General features: G+C 41.7%; 1 protein-coding gene across 1 annotated transcript in view; it reads left to right on the top strand.

Moving 5' to 3' along the window:
• sspo (SCO-spondin) overlaps positions 1-26,377 on the top strand; it is a 132,524-nt gene that overhangs the window by 60,040 nt on the left and 46,107 nt on the right. Inside the window, exons 46-74 of the mRNA XM_015354311.2 lie at positions 760-949; positions 1,306-1,432; positions 6,128-6,164; positions 7,012-7,132; positions 8,089-8,302; positions 9,075-9,216; positions 9,504-9,656; positions 10,275-10,397; positions 11,739-12,239; positions 13,819-13,983; positions 14,440-14,619; positions 15,241-15,405; positions 15,949-16,140; positions 16,531-16,653; positions 16,789-16,918; positions 17,756-17,881; positions 18,901-18,992; positions 20,050-20,259; positions 20,612-20,782; positions 20,873-21,125; positions 21,460-21,506; positions 21,692-21,862; positions 21,962-22,090; positions 22,838-22,977; positions 23,277-23,371; positions 23,776-23,825; positions 24,406-24,576; positions 25,447-25,617; positions 25,957-26,036. Coding sequence (XP_015209797.2) covers positions 760-949; positions 1,306-1,432; positions 6,128-6,164; positions 7,012-7,132; positions 8,089-8,302; positions 9,075-9,216; positions 9,504-9,656; positions 10,275-10,397; positions 11,739-12,239; positions 13,819-13,983; positions 14,440-14,619; positions 15,241-15,405; positions 15,949-16,140; positions 16,531-16,653; positions 16,789-16,918; positions 17,756-17,881; positions 18,901-18,992; positions 20,050-20,259; positions 20,612-20,782; positions 20,873-21,125; positions 21,460-21,506; positions 21,692-21,862; positions 21,962-22,090; positions 22,838-22,977; positions 23,277-23,371; positions 23,776-23,825; positions 24,406-24,576; positions 25,447-25,617; positions 25,957-26,036 — 4,469 coding nt within the window. The remainder of the gene's footprint in view (positions 1-759; positions 950-1,305; positions 1,433-6,127; positions 6,165-7,011; positions 7,133-8,088; positions 8,303-9,074; positions 9,217-9,503; positions 9,657-10,274; positions 10,398-11,738; positions 12,240-13,818; positions 13,984-14,439; positions 14,620-15,240; positions 15,406-15,948; positions 16,141-16,530; positions 16,654-16,788; positions 16,919-17,755; positions 17,882-18,900; positions 18,993-20,049; positions 20,260-20,611; positions 20,783-20,872; positions 21,126-21,459; positions 21,507-21,691; positions 21,863-21,961; positions 22,091-22,837; positions 22,978-23,276; positions 23,372-23,775; positions 23,826-24,405; positions 24,577-25,446; positions 25,618-25,956; positions 26,037-26,377) is intronic.

Genomic DNA, 26,377 nt, shown 5'->3' with positions numbered 1-26,377 from the left:
CTGCAATTTCACATCTCACATTAACATCTCAGAATTTAACATTAACATCCATAGCTCATGGCAGTTCTAAAGCACAGTGTCCCTGGTCACCACACTGTACCAGTTTTAGTTTGAAATCCCTTGGTGAGAGAGAAGGGTGCCACCTTCTGGTCCATCAGAACCACTTTCAGCAGCAGTCTGGTTTTCCTTTGAAATGAGGTTCTCCTGGTTTTCTTTATTCAGACTATCTTTACAGCATTACCTCTTTTATAACAAAGGCAAAGTATAACTCCACTGAATGCCTCCATACAGACAACAACAAATCAACCTTCTTCACTTTCTGTGGGACAAGTTGGTGATCTACGTTACTCTCTGATGTGGGTGCTAATGAACTATTTCACTGTCTGTATGGATTTACTTGATTGAATTGTGCTGTCAGTACCCCTTCACTTCTCCAGCCCTGTAGATTTCTAGTCCTTCAGCTTTCATTGCTGTTTTTTTAATCAGGCATTTCGCCTTTGGGTTGTATTTAAATATTCTGATGAGTTAGTAATTCATTTAGGGTGTCTCTTTACCTTAAACATCTCTCGGAATAATTAGGAACAAGACCTTTTTCCATCCATTTCTTACAACACCAATCTCATTTTTAGTGAGAATGCATACTTAAAGCTGAGCTGTTGACCTGAAGGTGATCTGTCTTGAAGTACTGTAGGAGAACCGGTAGATCTGTGCAGCTGATTGCCAGCCTGTGTTTCATATGTCTGCTTTGTGTTTCTGCAGGCTCCTCTCCCTCCCCACTGTCCCCTGGCCCTCGAGGATGCCTGACGTCTCAGTTCTCCTGCCCTCCCTCAGGCCCCTGCATCAGGGTCTCACAGCGCTGTGATGGCAGAATGGACTGTCCGGATGGTGCAGATGAGAGGGGCTGCACCCCCTCTTTAGACACCAGCACACCAGGCACAGGCGGACACAGGTAAAGCACTGTCACTCTCAGAAAACCGCTTTGAAAGACAATAACACAGCAATAAACCCTGTGAGACACATAGTAACATACTGACTCACAGTGCACGCCACTACATCACATTCTAACATCACTGGAAAAGAGTAGTGGAGCCATTGACAGGTATTGCCTTAACATTCACAATTTCACTTGTTAAGAGTTAATTGGAAAGAAAAAACATTCATACTGTATTAAATACAAAACTACTTTGTACAGTAGGAATAATGGCTATGATAGATCACACATTATTATAGTATTATAGTATGATTAAGTCTTCATTATAGACTATTAATTTACTGCTATAATTCCATCTTGTGTTGTCTGTTTAGGCCTTCGGAAGACACTAGGAATGCTACAGTGGCACCACCCCCTCACCCTTCAGAATCAAGGACACATGGCATGGCTGCTGTCACCTTCTCACAAACTGATGGGCATCCTGGCCTTCCTACAACACCTGTGAGACTCCAGATTGTTGTGTCCTGACAGCACTGAATGGCTCATACACTGCGTATAAATCTTTACTTTCAAAGCACATGCCAACCAAAGCATTTCTTCCTATTTTAATATTGTCCTGTTAAAAAAACATGTAAAGACATATAGTATGTCCATTTGGATTAGTTCCATCAAAAAACAAGAAGCTCAAGGAAAATAATTGCTTAAAGTTGGATTTAGGGTTAGCGATCTTTGGTTGCAGTGCTACATGAAATAGCAATTTAGTGTCAGTCATTTGTATTGCTTTCAAAACCACTAGTAATTTATGCCAATAAAAAATGTTAATCTGATAAAGGTTATAACCTTATATATGGCCTTACAAAATTCCTTGACAACATAAAAAATTACTTGAAATACAGTAACTGCCAGAAGAAGAAATCTTTTGTGAGGTTCTCTTGTAAGGCTTGCAAACAAGTACAGATCACATAGGAAAGGCAGCTAAAGTGCAAGACAAGAAGTCCATTATTGTGGAAATATGTTTCTTTTAATTTTTCACATTTGGTTAGCAGAAAGTGCCACTCTTTCTTGACCTGCTCCAACTCACAGTGAGCACACAGTCTGTTCCATACGGAGGTCAAAAGAAAGTTTTAATTGAAACTCTGTAGTGGCTAAGCTTATATGTTGTTAGCGTTTGAGTTTGAGTTTTTTTTAATCTGACAAGATATTTTGCTAGAGTAATTTTTTTAGGACCTCTTACATTTCATTTTTCTTATAATTTAATTTCCAGTGGGATTTGTGTGTACTTTCTAGCCTAATTTGGTTTGTTGCTGGGATTTTCTTGATGGATGCACTTTAGAGCTCAATGGTTTTAATTTGCATCAAATGAGTGAGCATCTTTAATAGTTGATGGACTAAACTCTTTCCCAGGGACAGTGTGTGTAACCTAGGAATGTAGATTATCTTACTGCAGATGAACCCTGTACTTCAGTGCTTGTTTCTGTATGGAGTGAAGTTAAGGCAACAGGCAAGATTTTTGTAGGACCTTATGATGTTCATCATAAATTTGATTCTCTTAAGTCCCTATCTTGTTCTCATTGTCTCCATGTCATTCCAAGCAGTGAGTAAACTAAGCTCAGAACAATGGTTCCATTTCATCTTAAGTGTTCTGAGATTGATCTTCATATATTTTGCAGTTGTCTTAGGCAGCAAAGTCAGTCAATTTATACTGTAAATAAGCAGTGAAAGCACGAGTTAATATCAAAGCCAGTTAACTACAGGTAAGTGAGATGCCAAGATCTTAATTAAAGCTACTTACATTTGTTCCCATTTATACAGTTGGGAATTTTAATGAAACAATCTCAGTGAAATATCTTGCTCAGGGCACACAACAGTGTCCCACCAGGGATTTGGACCTACTCGTTTTTAGTCCAAGGTTGCCTATCCCTGAATAAAAAAAATAATTTCATATACAGTATATTCAAATCTGTAAGCTCAATATCTGGTGTAAAGCGGTGGACGCAATAACAGCCTCAAATGATAAACAATGATACTGGCTTTGTGTGGTGTACCTTTTTTTGCCCATTCTTCTTGGTAGGTTTGCTGAACCACTCTCAAGATGCTATAAGATTCAAGTCAGAACTTTGACAGGGCAACATAAAGACATTCATAATGTTATGCCACTCCAGAGTAGCTTTGGCCTCAAGCTTTTCATCACAGTTCTGAATTATCTTGTCTGACCACAAAACCTTTTACCACACGTTCTACCACAAGTTTGTTGAATCACATTAAAGTTTATTTTTTGCACTTCATCCATATACCCATGCAGAATTTGAGATAGTTTTGTTTTAGTTCCATACAAGCCTCCTTTGTGGAGTGACCAGGACATTGATGACACTGGACTTTTTCTCCCATTTCTGCCATTTAACTCTTTCAAAGTCACTGTTGGCCTCACAGTGACAACCTTTGCCCGGCAACATAGTTTGGAGGGACAGCCTGCTCTAGACAGTTTGTGTGGTTTCCGCTTTGACTTCATTATGCGTAAAGAGACATTATAGGTGTTTGAAAGGTTTTTATGTCCTTCTCCTGATGTGAGCCTTTTATACAGCTTTATTCCTGAATTGTTTTGGAAGCTGCTTAATAGTTGAATCTTTGCTTGAAATTCACTGCATGGCAAAATGACCTTACAGCATGTATTTATTCTGAAAAACATCCAAACTATTACAATACTTTTACACATAGACAGGGGCCACACAACTGCTTCTGTGTCTAATTAAGGCTGTCACGCCCTCTGCAGCCAGAGGGCGCTCCTTCTCTGTCCTATCCCTAGTTTCCGGTCTGCTGTTCTTCCTGTCCCTCTCTTTCCCTTGGGCTATATATTTCCGGGTCTTGCACTCTGTCCGGGCTCAGCATTGAGGTTCGGATGTCCTGAGACCCGCCTAGCACCAGGGCGCCCCACGTCCGCTCCCTGAGGGCATAGGTTTCTATACGGCATTCCTGAACTCTTTGTACTAATGAGCCCAGGCCTTTTTCCCGTCTCGCCGCTACGCATATGGGTCTTTTCCGCTCTCCTGCTCCCCACGGTTAGTCCCTTTGGACGTCCGTGACAAAGGCAATTTTGTGCATTTAAGTTTGGTTTCCCACAGCAAAGGGTTGAAATAGTTTCAATATGCAATAATGACTTTTCCATTTCCCTTTCACATTAATAATCTATTTAATAATTCTGCGCAATGGTCTGAATCACAAGGCACTGTATAAGAACATTGTAAAATGAGATTCCCTGCGGACAAAAGGAGTCCATTCCACTTCCTTGTTTACTGATATCTAATAAATCCTAGATCTTTATGCAATTGTTTCCTGAGTGTTGGTTTCATAACATGTGTGTAGTTTGTTTCAAACTTTGAGTAAATTCAAAGATTAGTGTAGGACGCAAATTTCTTAAAGATCTTAGTTTTAACCAAACCACCATCATAATCATCTATTATTAATTATACAGTGCCTTGCGAAAGTATTCGGCCCCCTTGAACTTTTCAACCTTTTGCCACATTTCAGGCTTCAAACATAAAGATATAAATTTTTTATTTTATGTGAAGAATCACCAACAAGTGGGACACAATTGTGAAGTGGAACGAAATCTATTGGATTTTTGAAACTTTTTTAACTAATAAAAAAATGAAAAGTGGGGCGTGCAAAATTATTCGGCCCCTTTACTTTCAGTGCAGCAAACTCACTCCAGAAGTTCAGCGAGGATCTCTGAATGATCCAATGTTGTCCTAAATGACTGATGGTGATAAATAGAATCCACCTGTGTGTAATCAAGTCTCTGTATAAATGCACCTGCTCTGTGATAGTCTCAAGGTTCTGTTGAAAGCGCAGAGAGCATCATGAAGACCAAGGAACACACCAGGCAGGTCCGTAATACTGTTGTGGAGAAGTTTAAAGCCGGATTTGGATACAAAAAGATTTCCCAAGCTTCAAACATCCCAAGGAGCACTGTGCAAGCGATCATCTTGAAATGGAAGGAGTATCAGACCACTGCAAATCTACCAAGACCTGGCCGTCCCTCTAAACTTTCAGCTCAGACAAGGAGAAGACTGATCAGAGATGCAGCCAAGAGGCCCATGATCACTCTGGATGAACTGCAGAGAACTACAGCTGAGGTGGGAGAGTCTGTCCATAGGACAACAATCAGTCTTACACTGCACAAATCTGGCCTTTATGGAAGAGTGGCAAGAAGAAAGCCATTTCTCAAAGATATCCATAAAAAGTCTCGTCTAAAGTTTGCCACAAGCCACCTGGGAGACACCCCAAACATGTGGAAGAAGGTGCTCTGGTCAGATGAAACCAAAATCGAACTTTTTGGCCACAATGCAAAACGATATGTTTGGCGTAAAAGCAACACAGCTCATCACCCTCAACACACCATCCCCACTGTCAAACATGGTGGTGGCAGCATCATGGTTTGGGCCTGCTTTTCTTCAGCAGGGACAGGGAAGATGGTTAAAATTGAGGGGAAGATGGATGCAGCCAAATACAGGACCATTCTGGATGAAAACCTGTTGGAGTCTGCAAAAGACCTGAAACTGGGACGGAGATTTATCTTCCAACAAGACAATGATCCCAAACATACAGCAAAATCTACAAAGGAATGGTTCACAAATAAACGTATCCAGGTGTTTGAATGGCCAAGTCAAAGTCCAGACCTGAATCCAATCGAGAATCTGTGGAAAGAGCTGAAAACTGCTGTTCACAAACGCTCTCCATCCAACCTCACTGAGCTCGAGCTGTTTTGCAAGGAAGAATGGGCAAGAATTTTAGTCTCTTGATGTGCAAAACTGATAGAGACATACCCCAAGCGACTTGCAGCTGTAATCGCAGCAAAAGGTGGCTCTACAAAGTATTAACGCAAGGGGGCCGAATAATTTTGCACGCCCCACTTTTCATTTTTTTATTAGTTAAAAAAGTTTCAAAAATCCAATAGATTTCGTTCCACTTCACAATTGTGTCCCACTTGTTGGTGATTCTTCACATAAAATAAAAAATTTATATCTTTATGTTTGAAGCCTGAAATGTGGCAAAAGGTTGAAAAGTTCAAGGGGGCCGAATACTTTCGCAAGGCACTGTATGTATGTTTGTCTTTCTCTAGGTAAGTGTATCTGTCTGTGTTTTTAGTAGGTCAGTTCTTCTCCTGCCTAACCCCTTTCTCTCTCTTTCTGTCTCCAGAAGCCTATAGGTGCAGGCGGAAGCCCTCAGCCATCAGGTGTGTTTTCCTTTAATCAATTAGCATCTGTATCCACAAGCCTCAATTAAGTCATTTACCTTATATAGGTTCACAACTTATTTAAGCAAACCGTCTTCCATACAACTTGTGACAATAAATGTTTAGTGCCAGAACTACTGTATGTTGTATCATAGTGAGATATTCCAAGAGAAGTTACATTTTACTGCTGGAACTGTAAACTATCTTCTCTGAGAGATTCTAATGGAAATGAGAAAGTTTAAAGGCCTGTATTAAGTGATTAATAGACCTTTATAGCTAACATTATGTTTTTTTTATTTTTGGTTTGTGCCAGATTGTGAAAAAGATTGAAGAGAAATCCCTGGAAATACTGCAAACATGTTACAAATCAGGGTAGAGTTTGGAGTAGTTGTACTGGTAGAAGTGGTAGAATTGCATTGTTCTCCTGAATATTCAGCTGTGATTACATTTTAGGAATGTCAGGGTACCAGCCTTTTGGCATAGTGTTTTTTAATTTGCACTTGGGCTATACATTTTGGTGTCTAAAACACATACATATATGAACGGAGAGGCACTGAATTAGAGCATTTTAAAAAATGGAGTATGTCTGCCTCAGGCATGTATGGTTACCAGTTTGCTTTCAGCTAAGGAAAAAAAATAAAAAATGACAATTCTTTAGGCTCAGAACTGCTTTCCTCCCACTTCTGTTACCTTTTGTGGAGATCTTAAATTGGGCTCTAAGACCAGGAACCAACCATCTAGTTTTTAGGAGTCACTGAAACAGACACTTACAGGACTACTTTCAAAGCTAAAGCATGTTTTTTCAGAGGAATTGCTGTACAAAACTGTGTCTTCCCGTACTCCATAGTCCCCTGCGACTTGCCCCTGGGTCTCGAGGATGGGCGTATCCGATACGGCCAGTTGAGCGCCTCATCGCACCATGAGAACAACCCCGCTGATGCAGGCCGCCTCAACATCGTTCCCAATGTGTAAGGGACAAAGAGAGGGAGGAGGAGTGAGGGTGGATACGGGAATAGGGACACTGAGGGTGGACCACACTGAGATCTGTCCCACCACCACAGCACTAAGCATTCTCAGTGGTGCTGTGTCTTCTGCAAATATATTAACCCAAATTGAGTTTTATGTTAAACTCAATGTCAAAAATCCCATTGACTAAAACAATATATGGACAGTAGGGAGTTACACTCTGAAATCGACAACATATAGAGTTAATGACAATTGTCCTTTTAGACATAAAGGTACAGTAGTTAACTGTATCACAGTAAATTTTAACTAATTCCAGGACTCCAAAGTCTAGGTATCTAAACTGCTTTTTTCATGATTCTTCCCTGTTTCTCAGGCTTACAACTATGTGTAATTTCCAAACTTTGTTCCATACTGAAAGGAAAAGAGAAGAGACCCAATGTTTCAGATGTGGAGCCTTCTTCAGATGTGACAGTTGAAGAAGTCACCACAGCCAAAACATTGTGCCTCTTTTCTTTTGCTTTCAGCATGAAATAAACTTTTACCTGTTCATTTGTTACTTGATCTTCAACACATTTCTAAAATTTTCTATGTTTTTAAATTAGTTCTAAAATTAGTTACACATTACTTATAACCTTCTGTCAGACCAAGAACTGAAAATATAGAAGTTTCATTTTTTATTGGTTGACAGTTTTGCATTGAGTGACATTTTCAAAAGTTTAAACTATATCAGATGTTGCTCATTACATGTATAAATTCTATATAACCAGGAATATATGAAGATATTAAGAAGCCATTAAGCTTGTTGTAAGTGACTTCTACTATGATTAATACAGTTTTATCAACAAAAGTTAATTGTTTCTGCCCTTCTAGCCATCTTGTCTACACATTACTTTCAGCATGTCTTGTCCTTCTGTGTACTGTATTTCTGTCTAGTATTATATCTCTTTGTCTCCTGTAGCCTCAACATGGAGCCAGGGTGGAGCCCCCTGCAGGGTGACTCGAGCCCTTACTTTCAAGTGGACTTCCTGAAACCCACCTGGGTGTCGGGAGTCGTGACCCAAGGCAGTGAACGGGCACGTGGCTCTCTTACCAAATACCGCCTGTCCTACAGTCTGGGAGGGGCAACGTTCACAGACTATACTGAGAGCACAGAGGGGAAAGGCAAGGCTAAGGTACTAACACACTCTTATAAATCTGGCCTCATCTATGGTGACAGAACACACAGTATGTTTTAATGGGAGTGCATGTGTCAGCCATGAAAACAATGTGAGAACAGTGAATGTTATATATTAGAATGTTTGGGTTTTGTAAGTAATTTACTCTACAGATAGATATTAGTTTATCAATGATAATCTTTCTACAGTATATTTAAAGAATATCTTTGAAAGGTTGCTTTCCTTTTGCAATAAAATGTTATTTAATATAAAATAACGAACCCTCGGAAGATACAGTTCTTACTCAAAATGAATGGATGGATAATGGACATTAAAACACTGAAGTCATGTTAGATGGAAACCGCCAATAATATCATGGATGCAGCACTTTATTATAAAAAGACAAGTATCAAAATAGAAGGCAGTAGCTGATAATGTAGGGAATATGTATTCACAAATAAATTAATAATTAGTATGCAATTTTTATAATTTAAACTCTACTGGAATGTGCCCCTGGCAGATTTGATCAGGGCTACTATCAGGCCCAGAAACATACAGTGCCACTCTATAGCCAGCAGAGAATCTTAACTGTGCCACAAGACTGGGTCTTCTGCTGTGGAAGAGTTTTACACTGTCTAGTTTTAAGAGGGTTTTCCATCACTTCTGCAACTGACTCAGCGTGTGGCATAAAGACCTGTTTACAGTAAATGTCCTTTACACAGGTCCAGGCAATCAAGTTATTGCAGAAAGCTGTGTTACGGTGTGTTTATTCGCACTGCTGTATATCCAGGTGTTTGAAGCTCGTGCTGATAGCAGTGCCCCAGTGACCCAGATGCTAGGCCAGGTGATCCAAGCACGTTATCTGCGGATCATCCCAGTGGCATTTACGCACACTTTCTACCTACGTGTTGAGATACTGGGCTGCACTGATGGTGAGGGTCTGTTTGCTGTGTGTTTGCCCATCCACCTGTTGAATATTCTTTTTCTGCTTACTCTGCTTCTCTATTAGGCATTGATTGTCCATCAACACCTTAATCTTTCCTTCTGTTACCTGGTCTCCTTCAGTTTTTCCTGTTGTCCTCTGTGCCTCACTAGCTTCTCATTGTCATCTTTGTCTTTGTTTCTTCACCTTTCACCCACATTGTTTTAATTTTAGGATTAGTGAGCTGCTAAGTGCCAGAAGACAGTGCTAAGGGTTGCTGAATGTTTCACTTCTCAGATGAGACCCCCCTTCCTGGCAGTGTGACAGCACCACGACGACGCTGTGGGCCAGGGCAGTTCGAGTGTAGCAGTGGGGAATGTGTTAGTGCCCAGACTGCACTGTGTGATGGCCGACAGGACTGTGCTGACCACTCAGACGAGCTCGGCTGTGGTGAGCAGCGACACAGACAAACACAACAAGCACACGTGTACATGCACAATTTGAGCATTGTTAAGCAGAGATCAATGTACAGTACTATGATACATTATAAGATAAGATCACTTTATTGGCCATATACAATTACTTGTATTAGGAATATGTCTTTTCACATACCCCAGCTTGCTTTCCATGAGACACACAGACAGGGAGAGAAGCCTGGGGTCAGAGCGCAGGGTCAGCTATTTATACGGTGTCCCTGGAGCAGCTGGGGTTAAGGGCCTTACTGAAGGGCCCAACAAAATAGGGTTACCATGCTGGCTGCAGGATACGAACCAGCAACCTTCCAGCCACAAGTGCCGAGCCTTAGCCACATAGTCAGCGCACCACCCCAATTACCACTGAGCAGAATACAGCAGTACAGCAGGAACATAATGAAAACATTGACAAATGTGTGCTAGTTTTAAATGCCCACAATTATATCAGCAGTAAGCAAGCATGTTGTATATCAGAATTATGCTGCTTTGCCCTCATGTATTAAACATCTGTTGAATTATATTTTAAAGTCGTCCCTGAAAAGAGTACAGTTCCTAAATCCCTCTTTCACTGATCATTGTGTCTCTCTCTTCAAAGGCACTGTGTACCCCCTGTCCACGCAGTCTGCCATACTGCTCACCACAGCCCCCCGAGAAAGAAATGAAGCCAAGGCAGGGGGGCACACTGTGACTCTCATCCTCCCACCACCCACACAGGGAGGTATGGCACTCATCCAATTACTGGAATCTCTCCCCGTGGGAATTCTGGCATTTCTCTACATTATTTAAAACTGTCTCAAACCTACTCCTTCATAGCCCTAGCCTTAACTCCAAGATTGTACCCCTGACCTTAACCCTAACCCTAGACCTATATTTATCCTGAAAAGCAGGAACTTCCCTAATTTATGTAAATCCTAAAACCATTCCTAAAATTCACTTGGTTTATTGAAGCTGCTAGTCATTTTTCTTAATGGGATGCATTAGCACCTTGTACAGGAGCCTTGTGTCACAGTAATGTACTGCCCATTACAGTACTTGCTATATGTACAGTAGCACTTCACATTATCCATTTACAATAGCACAGTAACCTCGGGACTTAGCATAATACAATCTAACCAATAAAGTCCATATACATAGAACATTATTTTAATATTTTATAACTTGACTGGTTGACACTTCAACTAGACGAACAGGGGGGCGTGACAAGTGTGCACTGGTGCTTGGGGGGGGGGCATGGTCCAGGCGAACAAGTCCAAGGGAGCCTAAAGGGAAATCCAGACTGAATAGCAAGAGTTCAGAGCTGGGTGATCCATCCAGGACAAAACAAGACAAAGTTAAAAACTGGAACAGGATCCAGTTCAGGGAGAGGGAATAAAAATGGGGATAACGGGACCAAGCGTGGACTCTTAGTCCCGGACTCAGCTGGGTCAGGACACCGATAGGAGGCCTATGCCGTCAAGCCATGAGCGTAGGGCGACTTGGTGGTAGGCAGTCCTTCAGGTGTCCGTCTTCCAATGCAGAGCCCTGAATAGAGTGAGCATCTGGGTGGAGGTGCTGGATTGGAGGCAGGTGCACATGATCAAGTAAAATGTGAAAGAGCCGGAGCGCCCTTAAGAGGAGGGATTACAATCGTGACACTAACACTGCTACTTACTGTACACTATAGCAGTTACTAATGAGTGACAAGGCTGAATATTTACAGAATGACTAGCAAAGGCTTTGAAGGCCACTTCTCCTTTGTAGCCTTTCAAATGCATTTATGCTTTTGCTGTTAGCCTTTGGCTGTTTCTCAGCCTGCTGTGGCTTCAGCCAGTCTCTTAACATGTTCAAGTAGGTAGTTGTGTATGCATGCCTAGGCTGCAAAGAAACAAGTAAAGGTGTATTCCATGCTGAAAGGAGAAGAAAAGAAACACAACGTTTCGGCTGTGGAACCTTAAACCCAAAAAAGGCTCCACAGTCGAAACACTGTGCTTCTTTTCTTCTCTTTTCAGCATGGAATAAACCTTTCCTTGTTCTTTTGCAGTCTCTTAACATGCTGCTCTGTCTCACTTTCTCTTCACAGACTCAAAGCCCCACCCATCAGGGCCTGCACATCCTTTCCCCAGCTCTACAACTCCTGGACCAGGGATGCTCCCAGGGGTCAAAGAGCACACTGGCCCTACAGGGACCCCAGGGGTCCTGATATCAGGCTCTCCTAGCTCTCCTGCCTCTCATGGAGGTGGACCAGGTCTTCACACAGGGGGCCCCCAGGATGGGCAGCCTGGCCTGGCCACTCCCAGCTTCCTCACTACAGGTGCCCAAAGTCTAGGACCGCAACAGCCAGTAGCCACAGGAGAGCCAGGAGTTCACCATATAACCACCTCCAGGAGTGGGGGACACATACCAAGTCTTTCACCCCCGCCTCACCCTACCCCTTCTAAGGACATGTACAATGAACTGGGAACCCTCTTAACTGCTGCCCCTGGAGTGCGCCCCATGACCTCCCTTCCCAGCCACCCTGGTCTGCCTCCCCTTCCTCGACTGGCAGGAACCACCCCAACCCCTCTAACTATTGAGATCACAGGCAAGTTTGAATCTCACAATCTGCCTATGAATGTCTGTTTCTCTGTGTTTGGCTCCATGACTCTATTGCTTCTGTTTGTCTGCTTGAAATCTGACTATGAATCCCTCCATTGTCTTTTTGTCTGTCTTGTCATGTCTCACAATAAATCTTTCTGATTCAAATTCTAAAAGTAGCTTTTTTAGAGTATAAGGTTATACAATAACTTACTCTAGCATATTAGCATATTAGCATATTTCAGCATATTACAGCTGAAATGGGAATCTACGTTCTTGGAGAGATCTTTGATCCTCACAGCCCTGACAAGTTTCCTCAAACAGTCTCCCAGCCTCCTTCCTACTTCACCAATGTAGATAGCTTCTGCAAGAGATGCAGTAAATAAGATTGCTGGAGGTACAAGATGTCATCTGAGTGATCTGGAATTGATCAGAGGAGCTTTGAATGTGCGTGGTATTGGATATATATTTACGGGTGATGCAGCGAGTTCTGTTGCCCGGTGTGGATGATTGCTGAGGGTGATCAAGGTTAGCTGTGAACAAGAAGGTTGCGCAGATAAGGTTGTCAGTGAAATGAGATGAAGTTGTCATTAATGGTCCTGGGGACAGAAAGGTGTAATGGTGGTAGGGAAGCACCAATGGAATGCGATTGTGAGGCCGGGAGTTCCTAATTGAGCTGATGATCTGAGGGATGTTTTTGGTTGGGAAAGGGCCCTGTCAATAACATTGGTTGGGTATCTCCTATTAATGAAAAAAGAGCGCATTTTGAGAGCTTGGTTTTGGAAATCCATATCGTCACTGTAAAGTTGTTGCAGTCAGAGAAACTGTGAAAAAGGGAGAGAATTTGTAGTACAGTATGTGTGGTGTGAAATGAGCTGTACAAGAGATACTGTAGCTGTGTGAATCTATGGGTTTGTAATAGACACAAATAGAGATTCATGGATGGTTAATGGATAGGTTTATGCCTAGAAAGAGAAGAGTAGTGGAAGATATGTTACCTACTGTATATACTTGAGGGATGGGTGGAAGTTGGTGAAGTGATGTTGCAAATGCTCTAGCTGGTTGTTAGAGCATGTGGCGGCATCAACGCAGTCATCAATGTACTGTATCTCCTGTAGAGGTCAGGGACAAAAATGGTGTAGGAAGCGAAGAAGCGCTCTTCTACCCAGCTCAAAAAAATATTAGCATAGTTGGGTCAATCCTGTTGCCCATGGCAACTCCACTAACCAGCTGATAAAAAAAGGTTATTGAATGAGAAAGCATTCAGTATGAGGATCAATTCTGCAAGACATACAGTACAACAGTGTGGGTGGGTGGATCAAGAACTGTGTGTTTTTCCAGCGTGTGCTTGAGGGCTGTAAGACCGTCATTGTGGGGAATGACAATGTATAAGGATGTGATGTCCATAGTAAAAATGTAACATTCTGGGCCCTGAAACTGGAAATCGTTAAAAAGTTGGAGAGCATGGTTGGTGTCCTTGATGTATGAAGAAAGGCCTTCAACCAGTTATATGAAGACATAAGTGCATAGAAAGTGTATAAATAAGCAGAATCAGAATCAGAATGACTCTGTCCTCTTCTTATTAGGCTCTAGTTCGGTGACACCTACTACTCAGGAAAGTGACCATGGACATCCTAAGATCCTGTGCGTGGAAGGCCAGTTTGCTTGCCATGTGTTTGGCTGTGTAGATGCCATGTTTGTGTGTGATGGACAGACAGACTGCCCCGATGGATCAGATGAACAACAGTGCGGTGAGTGTGTGCTGAGTGCATTTAATGAAGACTATAGTGGATCATGAAATTTTAAAGAAATGGGCTATTCTCCATTTGTGACACTACGATGGACTTGAGCATGGATTATTAACATGTATTGGGGTCATTATGTACTTTGGTCATAAATGTGTTAACAATACAACTCATGAATTATAATTTTCACTTTTTCCATTAACTGATATGTTTAATATACCTAATCTAACACATTAAGTTAAATATATAATTTAAGACAAAGTTAATATTTGAAGTGGCAGTTTCAATGTAATCCTCATAGACATAATAGAAAGGGCATTCAAAATCCTGAAGAAAAAACATTGTCTATTCTATAATTTTGTTTTATTAACATACTTTTTTAATTTATAATAGCTTCAGTTCTGTTTTAGTGAAACTGAGGCAAATGTTTCAGCTCTCTCCTGTGCGTCTATCCTCATGCAGGCTTTACATCCAGACCACCGATCCCCACTGTGCCTGTTGGCCCAGAGATCCGCCCCACCCCAGTGCCTCACCCCTGCTCTGCCAAGCAATTCCTGTGTGGCACAGGAGAGTGTGTCCACCTGGACAGGAGATGTGACCTGCAGAATGACTGTCAGGATGGCTCGGATGAGAAAGACTGTGGTACGACAGAGACAGTCCTCCTGTGGTCCTCATATTGGTGTCACTAATGAGTCCATGAAATTAGCTTTATTGTGATGTTAGAGGCTTATATTAAAGAAATGTTGCTGTATCATATTCACACACACGTTTTAAACACAGCTTGAGAGTTTTCCTTAGTTTTTTTTCTCATTTTCTTTAATGAGTCAAAGAGATCATTGACAAACACTTATAGGAATATAAGAAATAAAACCAATCACTTATTGTCTCAGTTATTACAAACGAAAGCATACTTTATTGTTATGGAAACAGCTTTTACTGTATTGCACCTTCATTTAATGTGTCTTAATGATAGACACTACATTCTTGGTAGTGTCAGAAGAACAGTGTTTCTGTCTATGGCAGAGATTGATTGCATCTTGGCAAGACACTACAGATGATTGGACTAACATAACAGTTATTAGAATCAGTGGTAGCAGCAGGTAGATGTATCATAGTACTGTTAAAGCTGAATGGGAGTAACTATTTTTCTGAAAAGTCTGAGGGATAATTTTGTATTTTTATTGGTGTGTTGAACCATGCCAACCATTGCTCCTGAAGCTCTTATTGTGTCCTTCTGGCCCTCTGTGTTCTACTCTGTTGCAGTGGACTGTGTGTTGTCTCAATGGACACAGTGGAGTCAATGTAGTGTATCTTGTGGCTTGGGCTCCCTGTTCCGCCAGCGGGAAGTCCTGAGGGAGGCCCTGCCAGAAGGAGAGTGTGGGGGAACAGTGTTTGACAGCCGGGCCTGCTTCACACGGGCTTGTGCAGGTCAGCACAGATACAGGGGCCTGCGGAACGTCTCACAGGAGACTGTACACAATCTCTCTCTCTCCCTGCCCTGCTCAATACAACCTCTCTGTCACTCTGTGTCTCTGTCATACCCTGCCTGTTTCACGCTGACTTACTGTCACATGTAGAAGTCAATGTTTGTCTCTTTCAGTAATGCTTTCTTGCTTTGGTCAGTACACCTATCCTTCTTTTTCTGTTTTCTGCTTTCACTTTATATCACATTTTCTGCTTTCACTTTATATCACATTTTTCTCTCACTTTAATATGTTTTCTCCATCTTTCTATACTACAAAAATCATCTCTCAACCGTTATCTTCCCCTTTTCTCTTTCCCCTCTCTAACCTTTCTATCTTGATCCTTGCCTACAGTCAACCTACTTGGAATGTTAATGCCTCTTTCACTTCCCTTCCTTGTTTCTTTCTTTCCAACTCCCCTTCTTTCTCTACTATTCCCTCTCATTCATCACCCATCCCTACATCTCACCCCCCCTCTCTTTCTTCTCTGCCCCCATCATTCTCTTAGTGCATGGCCAGTGGTCGGAGTGGACCCAGTGGTCTAACTGTGATGCCCAGTGCAGTGGAGGAGTGCGGGTCAGAAACAGGAGTTGCTCGAACCCTCCTCCTAAAAACTCTGGGCGGGAATGTGAAGGAGGGACCGTGCAGACACAGAGTTGTAACACCCACCCCTGCAGTACCCCCTCAGGAGGAGAAACAGGTGAGAAACAGATCCATATTGTGGAAAGGCTGCATGGAGTCCCTCTCTGTGTTTAACACAACAAGAGTAGGAGGTACAGCCTGGTAGACATTGTCTTTCTAGTTCAAAATATACTGAAATGTATAGAATTTGGATTAAGGTTAGTACTATATTTAGTTTGAGACCCTCAGAAGCAATAAAGACTTCAGTACATAGTGTATATTTTTAGCACCTTTAGAAAAGAAGAACATTGATTATCTCCTGTATTTACACACGCAAACCTGTATACACACTCACAAGTCCATTCAACTGGAGAGCCTTTCTAACAGTTGGAAGTGCCATGCAGAAGAGTATAGCACTCTCATAATCTGTGTCTCTGATGTCTAACCTCGTTCTGCCTTCTCCTGTCAGGCTGCAGTGCAGGAATGGTGTTGGTAAAAGAAGCAGATTGTCTTGCAGGCACAGTAGACCCCTGTCCTCTCACCTGCTCTGATCTCAGCACTCAAAGCAACTGTAGTTCCAAATGTATCACAGGTATGGGGCACTGTGCAGGGGATGAGGGGTGTAAATCTATGTTATGTATGTTACCCTTTTTATCCAGTATCTTTGTACCATATACAGTATGAACACTAAAAGAAAATGCCTGACCCCACCCCTTCTCTTTTACAGGCTGCCGGTGCCCTCCTGGCTTGTACTTGCAGGGGGGGCACTGTGTCAATGCCAGTCAATGCTTGTGTCTCTGGGATGGCCAGCTCCTGCAGCCCGGAGAACAGATCAGGAAGGGGAATTGCAGTCAATGGTAACTTTCCTCCAAACACTCAGACTGGGTTACATAAATATGTCAAGAACAACACAGGTGTCCCTATTGCACACTTGAACATTTCTTTTTGAGGCTTTTAAATAATTGGGAGGTTGTTTTTTTTCATTTTCTAAAATGTCATAATCCAATGCATTATTTGGGGTAGTATAGATCTACAGTATCCAATGTACTGTACAGTACATGTTGCTGTCATCTTCTGTTCTCTTCTGTACCTTTCTCCATCCATCCATTTTCAAACCAATGAACATTAAAATCAGAAAATTATTTTTAAATTCCTATTGCATCACCAACAATGTCTGATCAACCTCCAAGTTCAGTACCATGTGAGGATTTGACTAGTTAATTTACTAGTTCATTACTGTACTATGCCAGAATCAAAACCATTGATTCCATCTTGTCAATTTGAGTATTCGCTCCCTATCTGTACCCTCTTGTTTGCTATCTATTAACCAGTTCTAAATCCAAAAACATGCATTGAACTAAATTTCTACTCTCTGCAGTTTAATAATTAATATTTTATAAGAAACTTTTATCAAATGTGTTCTGAAAATCTATACAGTATATACCATAGCATATACACTGTCTGAATTACTGTTGCTGCTTGTTCAAAGATCTTTAAAAAGTCCATTTTTAAGACCTGCCTTTTCTAGATTAATGTTAACTAACCCTAGATATTTATGTACTGTAATATGGGTAATAAAATTCCAAGATATTGTTTTCGTAATTTTAAAGGTATTTTTTTAATTTTAAGACATTTTTTGTTTGTTTGAAGCTTGCATGCTGACAACACTTGCTTGTTGTTTTTCCCTATTTTAGCACATGTCAGGAAGGACACGTTTCTTGCAATGATTCCCAGTGTGAGATGAGATGTGATTGGACAGTTTGGTCATCTTGGGCACCATGTGACAGTAGCTGTGGTTTGGGACTGCAACAGCGGTACAGGTAAGTAATATTACTGCTTGGAGAAGTCTGTGTGATACACAGCTCATTGCTTCATTGTTTAATCACCACTATTTTCAATCTGAACACACTGAGTCAATCTGAGGGGCAGTGCGTTGTTATAATGACCTACTGTATGGTGATTGAAAATACCAGGCTTCTATTTCAAGGGGTAGTACTGCATTGGCTTCATTCACAAATTGTCATAATCTTTCAATTCACTTATTGTTTTTATAGATGGAATCACAGAGATTATTTTTTACTATACTCGTCAGCATTTAAAACAGTCGTTTTTAAATTTGAGGTCGCAGCTACCAATCCTTTGGATGGAGAAAGACTTATATGGAGAAAGACTCCTCTGAACCGCCCACCTTCGAGATTTGATTTTAACATGTCACTGGCAACACAGTCTCATACTGGGGTCATTTCCAACAGGAGGAGATGCGTGTCCCTCACAGACAGCACCATATTCCTGAAAGTGTCCTATAGGCCACATTGACTGCTGTTCTGCTGAGATCTGAGAGAATCCTGGCCAGCTAACCCCACCCTACATATGGTGACACTCAACCACCAGTTCACTGCTGCTTTGGGACTTCCCCTTACAGTCGGCTAGTGTTGCGATGAAGGCACATAAGGTTAATGTTATTGATCTCATGGTCATGGAGCTTAAGCTGTGGTCAGGCAATTACCTTTTCAGGTTAAGCCACTTGTGGGGCCTCTGGCTGTAGCTGAATTAATTCAGTGATTCCTCATCACTGAATTAGTCAATTATTCACTGTGGATTTAGTCAGTGGTATGAAATGCCTATACCAGGTCACAGCAAGGTGTTTACTTCAGTTGGGGTTAAAATGATTCCCTAATAATGTCTAAAGCACTTTAGAACCATTACAAAATTTTAAATGGTGGATACAATGCCAATTTTGTGCCCATAGCCTGTGAGTTGTGCCTTTGTACTGATAAATTTTGTATTGTTTAAACTGCCACACTCATAATTACCCACTGTGCTCCCCACCATCGATCAGGACTCCAGTGATCCCAGTTAGTGTGGAAGTTGTCCCACCCTGCCCAGGAGACTCCACTGAAGTGCGTGAATGTCATACACCCTGTGAGACAGGTAAGGCTGGGTACAAAGTATAAAAAGTCCTAATTATTTTTTAATACACCCAAACCTCTTTTTACGAATGTTCTTTTTATGAACATTCAATACCACAAAGCCTGTGAATTGTTACCCACATTTCAAATTGTGGAAGTCAACTTCAAAACTACAAAGCGATATTGTTAGTTACATTATCATAATAATTCTGAATAATTCAGAAGATGTTGTCATACTGTAAGACTCATTTCATATTGAGAGCTCACATCAAATTCCAAAGCTTATGGAGTGACAGGAGAGACATCAATAATACATTCATTTGTGCGCTCTTACAGTTTGTAAGTATTTGTTGGTTAGACTTTATCATGGACCCTAAAGGTGTTAAGAAAATGAAACACAAAAAAAGCAAATGAAGTGGTTATTATTTATGGTAGGTAGCTGCGTCTGCATGAGTAGGCTGCAAACGAAGTAATAGGTTTATTCCACAGCCAAAACATTGTGTTTTTTTGTTTTCTTTTCAGCATGGAATAAACCTATTACTGGTTACTATTTATGTTTATTTATATATAACTAGGTAAGCAGTGTTTTTATTACTAAAAACACAAACCACAGTATGAATCTTAATTATTATTGTTTCTTTTGTAATTTTTCAGTGAAAAAAGTAATAGTAGGGGTGACGTTTGTTGTGGACCGAAATGGATTGGCCTTTTTTCTCCATAAGAAATAATATAAATATTTTTTTTCTTTTATATGAAAGGGGTTCTGGGAAATAGTTATGTTTGTAATATATATTATAGGAGTGTATATGAAAAGTATTGAATAATACAGCACACCATAGTGTGGTTTTACACTCAGAAAGGTATGACATACTGTAACACTTTTTTATTGACCATTATAGAACAAAATGCTGTGCAATAACACAGTATAGCACATATAAGAACAGTTAGAGAAAACCTCCAACAGGTACAACATGATACCTTACAATATGTCATGAAAAAGCAAAGTGCACTATGAAACTGTTGGTATTGAAATGGATGTGTGCACCTGACCCAATGCCTGTGTTTGTCTCTGTTGCCAGGTCCTGAGCCACCGGGGTCACAGTGGAGTGAGTGGACATCCTGGTCTGTGTGCAGTAAGACCTGTTTCCTTCACGTGGACGATGTGGGGCGGAGGAAGAGGTTTAGGAGCTGCAACGGCACAGAAACCAATTCAACAGACATCACAGCGGATGACACATGCCCTGGGGAGGCTCAGCACGTGCAGCCCTGCAACACTGTACCCTGCCCAGGTACACTAACAGCAAGCCATGGCAATTCTGTACCGGAACCATCACGGACTCAGGATACAGGATTTGCCACAGGAAAGCCCTTATGAAGTAGTAGAGAAAGAAATGGAATGTCTTATTCTGTAACTGTCAGCACTTTCCAGTTCCATAAGTCATTTACTCTTTATGTAACCATAATTCTGAACACATCTGTTCTAGTACATTGGGCTTCGCAGCTCTCCTTCACTGAAAGAGTTAAAAGACATTGCCTTTTTGTCCTGTTTTAAGCTGGCCATTTAGAAGGAAGGGCCCCTGTAAAACTTACTCTCTAATTCAGTTTTTCTCTGTTCCCCTTTCCCTCTCTCTTGTTCTGCAGTATCTGGTGGCTGGTCGCCTTGGTCCCCCTGGTCCCTGTGCTCATCCGAATGTGACTCTGGAGTGCAGACACGCCAGCGTTCCTGCAGTGTCCCCTACCCACGGTATGGGGGCCTCCATTGCCCTGGCCCTCACATCCAGACGCGCGAGTGCAACACTCACCCCTGCCGAGGTACTGTCTCATATCCGCCAACATTCCCCTGCCGCCCTGTGCTCAGCAAACTCTTTCCAGTGTGACTTGGCCCTCTCTGTCTGCTTTCAGGAGCATGTCCGGAGGGGATGGCCTATCAGACTGCTGGGGAGTGTCATGCGCAGGGAGGTGCATGTCCACGGATTTGTCTGGACCTCACCCCCACGGTGGAGTGTGCCACTGCCTGTTACGATGGTTGCTATTGTTCCCCTGGCCTCTACCTGCTTAACGACTCCTGTGTGCCATTAAGTCTCTGCCCCTGTTACCACAAGGGGGCACTGTACTCTCCAGGCACCACCGTCCTTTGGGACTCCTGCAACAATTGGTACATCTCCAAGCTGCATTTACAGCACACACATTGTCAGAATTACTCGCACAGTCACAAGATAGGCAAATGAACCAGCAGTTACGAGGCTGGCAGAAAGAAAAGTGAAGTTCTGGTTGTTTGATGCTGTAAAATAAGTGTCTTAAAAATAAAGTTTATTGACAAATTAAGTAAAGATCACCTAAAGAATGTGATAGCATTTTTATATAGGTTTTTGTATAGGTTTTGTGTAGAATTTTTGTGTATGTTTCCATATGGTTATCATTCCTCAATAAACAAGACAGAGTGTTTCCTACCTTGGGTGTAAACAATGCTGTATTCCTTTGTCTTACAGCACATGTTTTGATGGTGAGATGTCGTGTGGGACAGAACCGTGCCCTGGTGAGAGCTGTACCTTGGACCCATCAACCTATATGGAGCTCTTTATCTCACTCTCTTGCATTTGATGTGTTGTCTTACTGATTTCTACTTTGCCATTACCCATTCTTTTCCATTCTCTTCCTCTGCAGTGTGCTACAGTGTATATTAACACTCCTCTTTTTTCTCTTTCATGCTTACTGTCCCAGTGGACTGTGGCTGGAGCAGCTGGACACAGTGGAGCACATGTAGTAGGACCTGTGATGTGGGTATGAGGAGGAGGTACCGCTCAGGAACCAATCCAGCACCTGTATTTGGGGGGCGTGCCTGTGATGGCAGCATGGTTGAAATGGACTCCTGCAGCCTGGGACCTTGCCAGGGTCAGGAAAGATAGATGCTCCCGGCTCCCATGTATTGTCATTTACCAAGCAAGCATGTGCATGTGTACTCTTTGATAACCCTTTGCCTGCGTATTTCAGGTGTCTGGGGTGTGTGGAGTCCCTGGTCAGAGTGCTCAGTACTTTGTGGGGGAGGCTATAGGAATCGAACCCGAGATAGCCCCAAGGGTCAGAGCATGGAATTCGCCAGCTGTAACCTGCAGCCCTGTGGTGAGTCTTGGGAAAGGGAGAAGAGTAGGGGAGGAATTCAGAAGGCTGAAATATCATGCATTTGAACCACTATTATTACACGGAGAGGCCAACTAATTGTGTGACAATTTCATGCAGCTAACTTAATTTAAGGGTTTTAATACTTATGCAATCTTGACTTTTCCATATATATTCCATTATATCTAATTTTTCTTTTTTTGCTTGTTATTTTGTAGGTGTGAAGTAGGTTGTGTACACAGTATAAAAAAATTAATTGCTATCTCAAACTGTCGTGACTGCAAGCTTTAAAGCAACAAAATGTTGAAATTGTCTAAGAGGTTTCTAGATCCATATTAACAGTCATAGTTTAAATAATGTTCTCAGTTTTCACGTCATTTATGCAGTTTCTTTGTGTATCTTTTTCTATTACATTAACATCTATATGGTGCCTTAACTAAATTGTGTGTATTACTGTACATAAAGATAGGATAGTCTAGCAGTAGCTTAGAGGTTCAGTGGTGTTATATTGCCTTATACTGTAGCTCTTCAAGATGGCCAATTGTGTTAATTTGTTATCTGCTATTATTTCTTGTTCTTTAATTTTCTGTGTGGCTAATGATATATAGAGTATACCAATTTCAGCAGAAGGCTTTGGCAAGTAGACTTATATACTGTAGTATAGTAGTTGATACTTGGTTGTTATTTTTTTCAGGTACAAGATTATTTAGATATGTCTACTCTCTCCTTCCATTTCTCTCTTCTTCTCAGGTAATATGTCAAGTTGCCCTGCAGAACAGGAATGGAGAGAATGTGCCAGGGGACCAGTAACCTGCTCTGACCTCAGAGTAGAATTTAACAACAGGAGCTGTGAACCTGGCTGCTACTGTGCACAGGGTCAGCTGCTGCAGGTAAATATCTGTCTCTGTCTGTCGCTCTCACAGTGCAGCTTTTTCTTTCTGTTTGTCCATCTGCAGGTCGGGTTTTCTGTCAGTCTGCATGCAGCTGCATTTCTTAGTGTGTCTCCTAGCTAGAATATCAGTTTATGTGCGGGAAATAGGGAGTGTAGTAAAATCCACCTGTTATTACATAGAGAGGTTTGCTTTGACCAGCTCAGTTGTAGTGTGTCTGTGGAAAGTTCAATGGCACAGCTGACTGTGTTCATTGCACCATATTCATTATAATTCTACTGTATCTCTATGCTCTTCAGGATGGACAGTGTGTTCCTGTGTCTCAGTGTCGCTGTGTGGTGGATGGGAAGCAGTATTTACCAGGAGATACTGTGACAAGGGACTGTAACAATTGGTAATGTTTAGCGCTCTTCTTTTTCATCTGGATCTTTATACCATTTCCTTGCCTATTCAAGTTTTCTCCTCTTCCACACACATTTTCATCAAATATTGGGCAAAAGAGAATACTTAACCAAAGGTGATTCATGTATGCTTCTTAAAGATGTTTATACTGTATTTTCGAAATTTCAAGGAAACTTCAAAGGTTGATTTATTTATTGACCATTATAGTCTATTCTCAAATGACAAAGCACTACACAAAAATAAAGTAATCCAGGATATTCTGACTTGGATGTTTACTTATACTCAGCATATTCTAGTAGCTCCACCAAGAGTGATATCTAGTGTCGCCTTCTGCATTGGGCTATTGTATTTATAGTACCTGCCGTGTATTGAGTTTGTTCCTGCTTTGTTCCACAGTTCCTGTGAGTCTGGGCAGCTAGTGAACTGCACTGAGTTCAGCTGTGATGGTGAGTCTTTGAGGTTTAATCTAAACTGGTCTGGTTACCCTGAGGACTGACAAACAGTACACATTGCAGCAGTGAAATCCACCTCACTATCTCAGTTTGTAGTTTAGAATCATACTCCATATACAGTATACTACATCGTTTTATTTTACTGGGGGAAAATCATAGGCACGATAGGAGTAGAATATTATGCCTTGCTTTTTTCACTTTAACACTGTGTAGAATTTCACTGTCTGAATGGAGCACTGTATAGAATCATACTGTCTTACTGGAAAACTCTGTAGAATCACTCTGTCTGACTGGGACACTGTTTAGAATCACACTGTCTATCTCTTCTTTTATCTCTCATTTTTATCACCTTTCCCCTCCCTTTCTTCTTTCCACTATTTCATTTTTCTGTCTTACATTTTAAGGTATATTACTAATTTACTGGATCACAGGTATTGCCACGCAATGCAGCTTACATTTTGGCAGCAAAAGACTTTGCACTACACATCCATAAACAGATAATTAATGAGCTCATCTTGCCATTCAGTCTGTCTGCCTGCCTACTGTCATTCTTCCTCTCTCGTTTTATATCCAGTCGATGGCCAGTGGTCAGTGTGGACTCCTTGGAGTGGTTGCTCTGTGTCATGTGGGCCAGGACTACAGACCCGGTACCGGTTCTGCTCCAGCCCAGCAAGATCAGGGAGTGGACTTCCCTGTCTTGGACCAGATCGACAGGATCAGATCTGCCTGCTAACAGCTTGTGACCGTGAGTGGCACACTCAGGAAGTACAAAGTGGAGAGAGTGGTGAAAGGTGTGAAGTCAAAACCCGCATTAGAATAGGGACGATTACATGAAAATAAGTCGGTCATTGAGAGAAGGGGGATGGTGTGAACCTAGTTTCAGGATGGGTTTCGTTTCTGTTGTTTTTCTGCTATGGGAGTTGAGAAACCCTTCTTTGAGAACAGAGACAGAGAGATCAGGGTGATCATGGCCGTCTGAGGTGAATTGAGAAACTACGGGTTTGGAGAAATCTTTCATCTACACAGCCCTAATGTTCTCTGAAGCAGTCTGCTAGTCTCCTTCCGGTTTCCCCAATGTAGATAGCTGGGCATTTTCACTGTGTTCTCCAAACCTAAGTAATTTAAAGATAATTTGGAACCACAATCTAAGTAATAATCAAGGTACTCTTAATTAAATACTTTCTTTAATTTCATTAATGCATTACAGGTGATTAATTGGAAATAATTGGAATAGGCCCTCTAAAACTGCTTTCACTGAAAAAATACCAGATTAAGTGATCCCTTTTTAAAGGACTAAAATCTGGGGGCAGAAATTGTGTGTTATGTGACTATGCTACAGTAAACTTCATAAACAGTAATTCTGCATAAGCAACATATAATAATTATTTTACTACCCAGGAAATATACAGATAAAAGGCATAGTGAAAAAATTAGTTCCATCTACCATTATGTTGTAAATGTGAGGTGAATAGAAGTACATTTACCTTCTTTATTCTCTGCTATGTATTACTCAATCACTATGTCAGTAGGCACAGTGTGTGTTTAGCCTAATCTGAACATAACTGTCCTTTCTGTCTTCCTCATTTTTCCCTACAATTCTGCAATGTTGGTGCAGGCAATGGAGGCTGGGGTATGTGGAGTAACTGGACAGAATGTTCCAAATCATGTGGTGGGGGTGTGAGGAGCCGCAGGCGGGAGTGCGACAGCCCATCACCAGAGGGGGACGGAGATTACTGTGAGGGGCTGCGCACAGAGGTCAGCTCCTGCAATACTGAGCACTGCCCAGGTAATAGAGCACACACTACCGTACAAATACTGTACAGGTCCTGTAACATGCACACTGTCACACACACGCACACACTGGTAAACACATAGTGCTGTAAGCACAGCACTGTTCCATACTCTGGCAAGCCTACTCTCACTGATTGCACACACACAGGATACTGTATGGCTACCACACACTGAGGTTACATACAATCTGCCCTGGACGTACAGCAGCCCCTTCTGGTGAACATATATCGTACTATAGAAATTATGCTTCAGCTTATTGCTTAGGTCTTCGACTCGCTCTGTGTTTCTACTCTCTCACAGTACTTGTATGACTGAATGTGTCTGTGTGTTGCAGTGCCACCTTGTTCAGAAGTGCCTAGCACAGTCTTCAGCAGCTGTGGCCCCTCATGCCCTCGCTCCTGCGATGACCTGGCGGTGAGTCCTGCCAGTATTATAATACACCGTGCTGTATTATTAAACCGCATTGCTAAGGACTATGCACAGCTCCTGGGTGAATTAAAACAACCTGACTTTCGTTAATACAATGAATGAAAACAACTGAAACCAATGAATTATTCTTCTGACCACTGGAGTGGTCTGACACCTTCAGATTTGGGATTCAATTGCAAAGTAGGGGGAGTCATTCTAATTCAAATTTCACAGGTTCTCACTCTTTCTTACTCAAGAGACTTGATCCAAAGCTTCAACCACAATGTTACACTGGTCCTGAGGTGTGAAAGAATTAGTAGAATGTAATTCTTATAGGTTGCCGTACT

Source organism: Lepisosteus oculatus, chromosome 6, assembly GCF_040954835.1.
Source record: "Lepisosteus oculatus isolate fLepOcu1 chromosome 6, fLepOcu1.hap2, whole genome shotgun sequence".
In the NCBI taxonomy this organism is placed as follows: domain Eukaryota; kingdom Metazoa; phylum Chordata; class Actinopteri; order Semionotiformes; family Lepisosteidae; genus Lepisosteus; species Lepisosteus oculatus.
The sequence above is the reverse complement of the archived record's forward strand: the minus strand, read 5'-3'. Positions and strand labels throughout refer to the sequence as shown.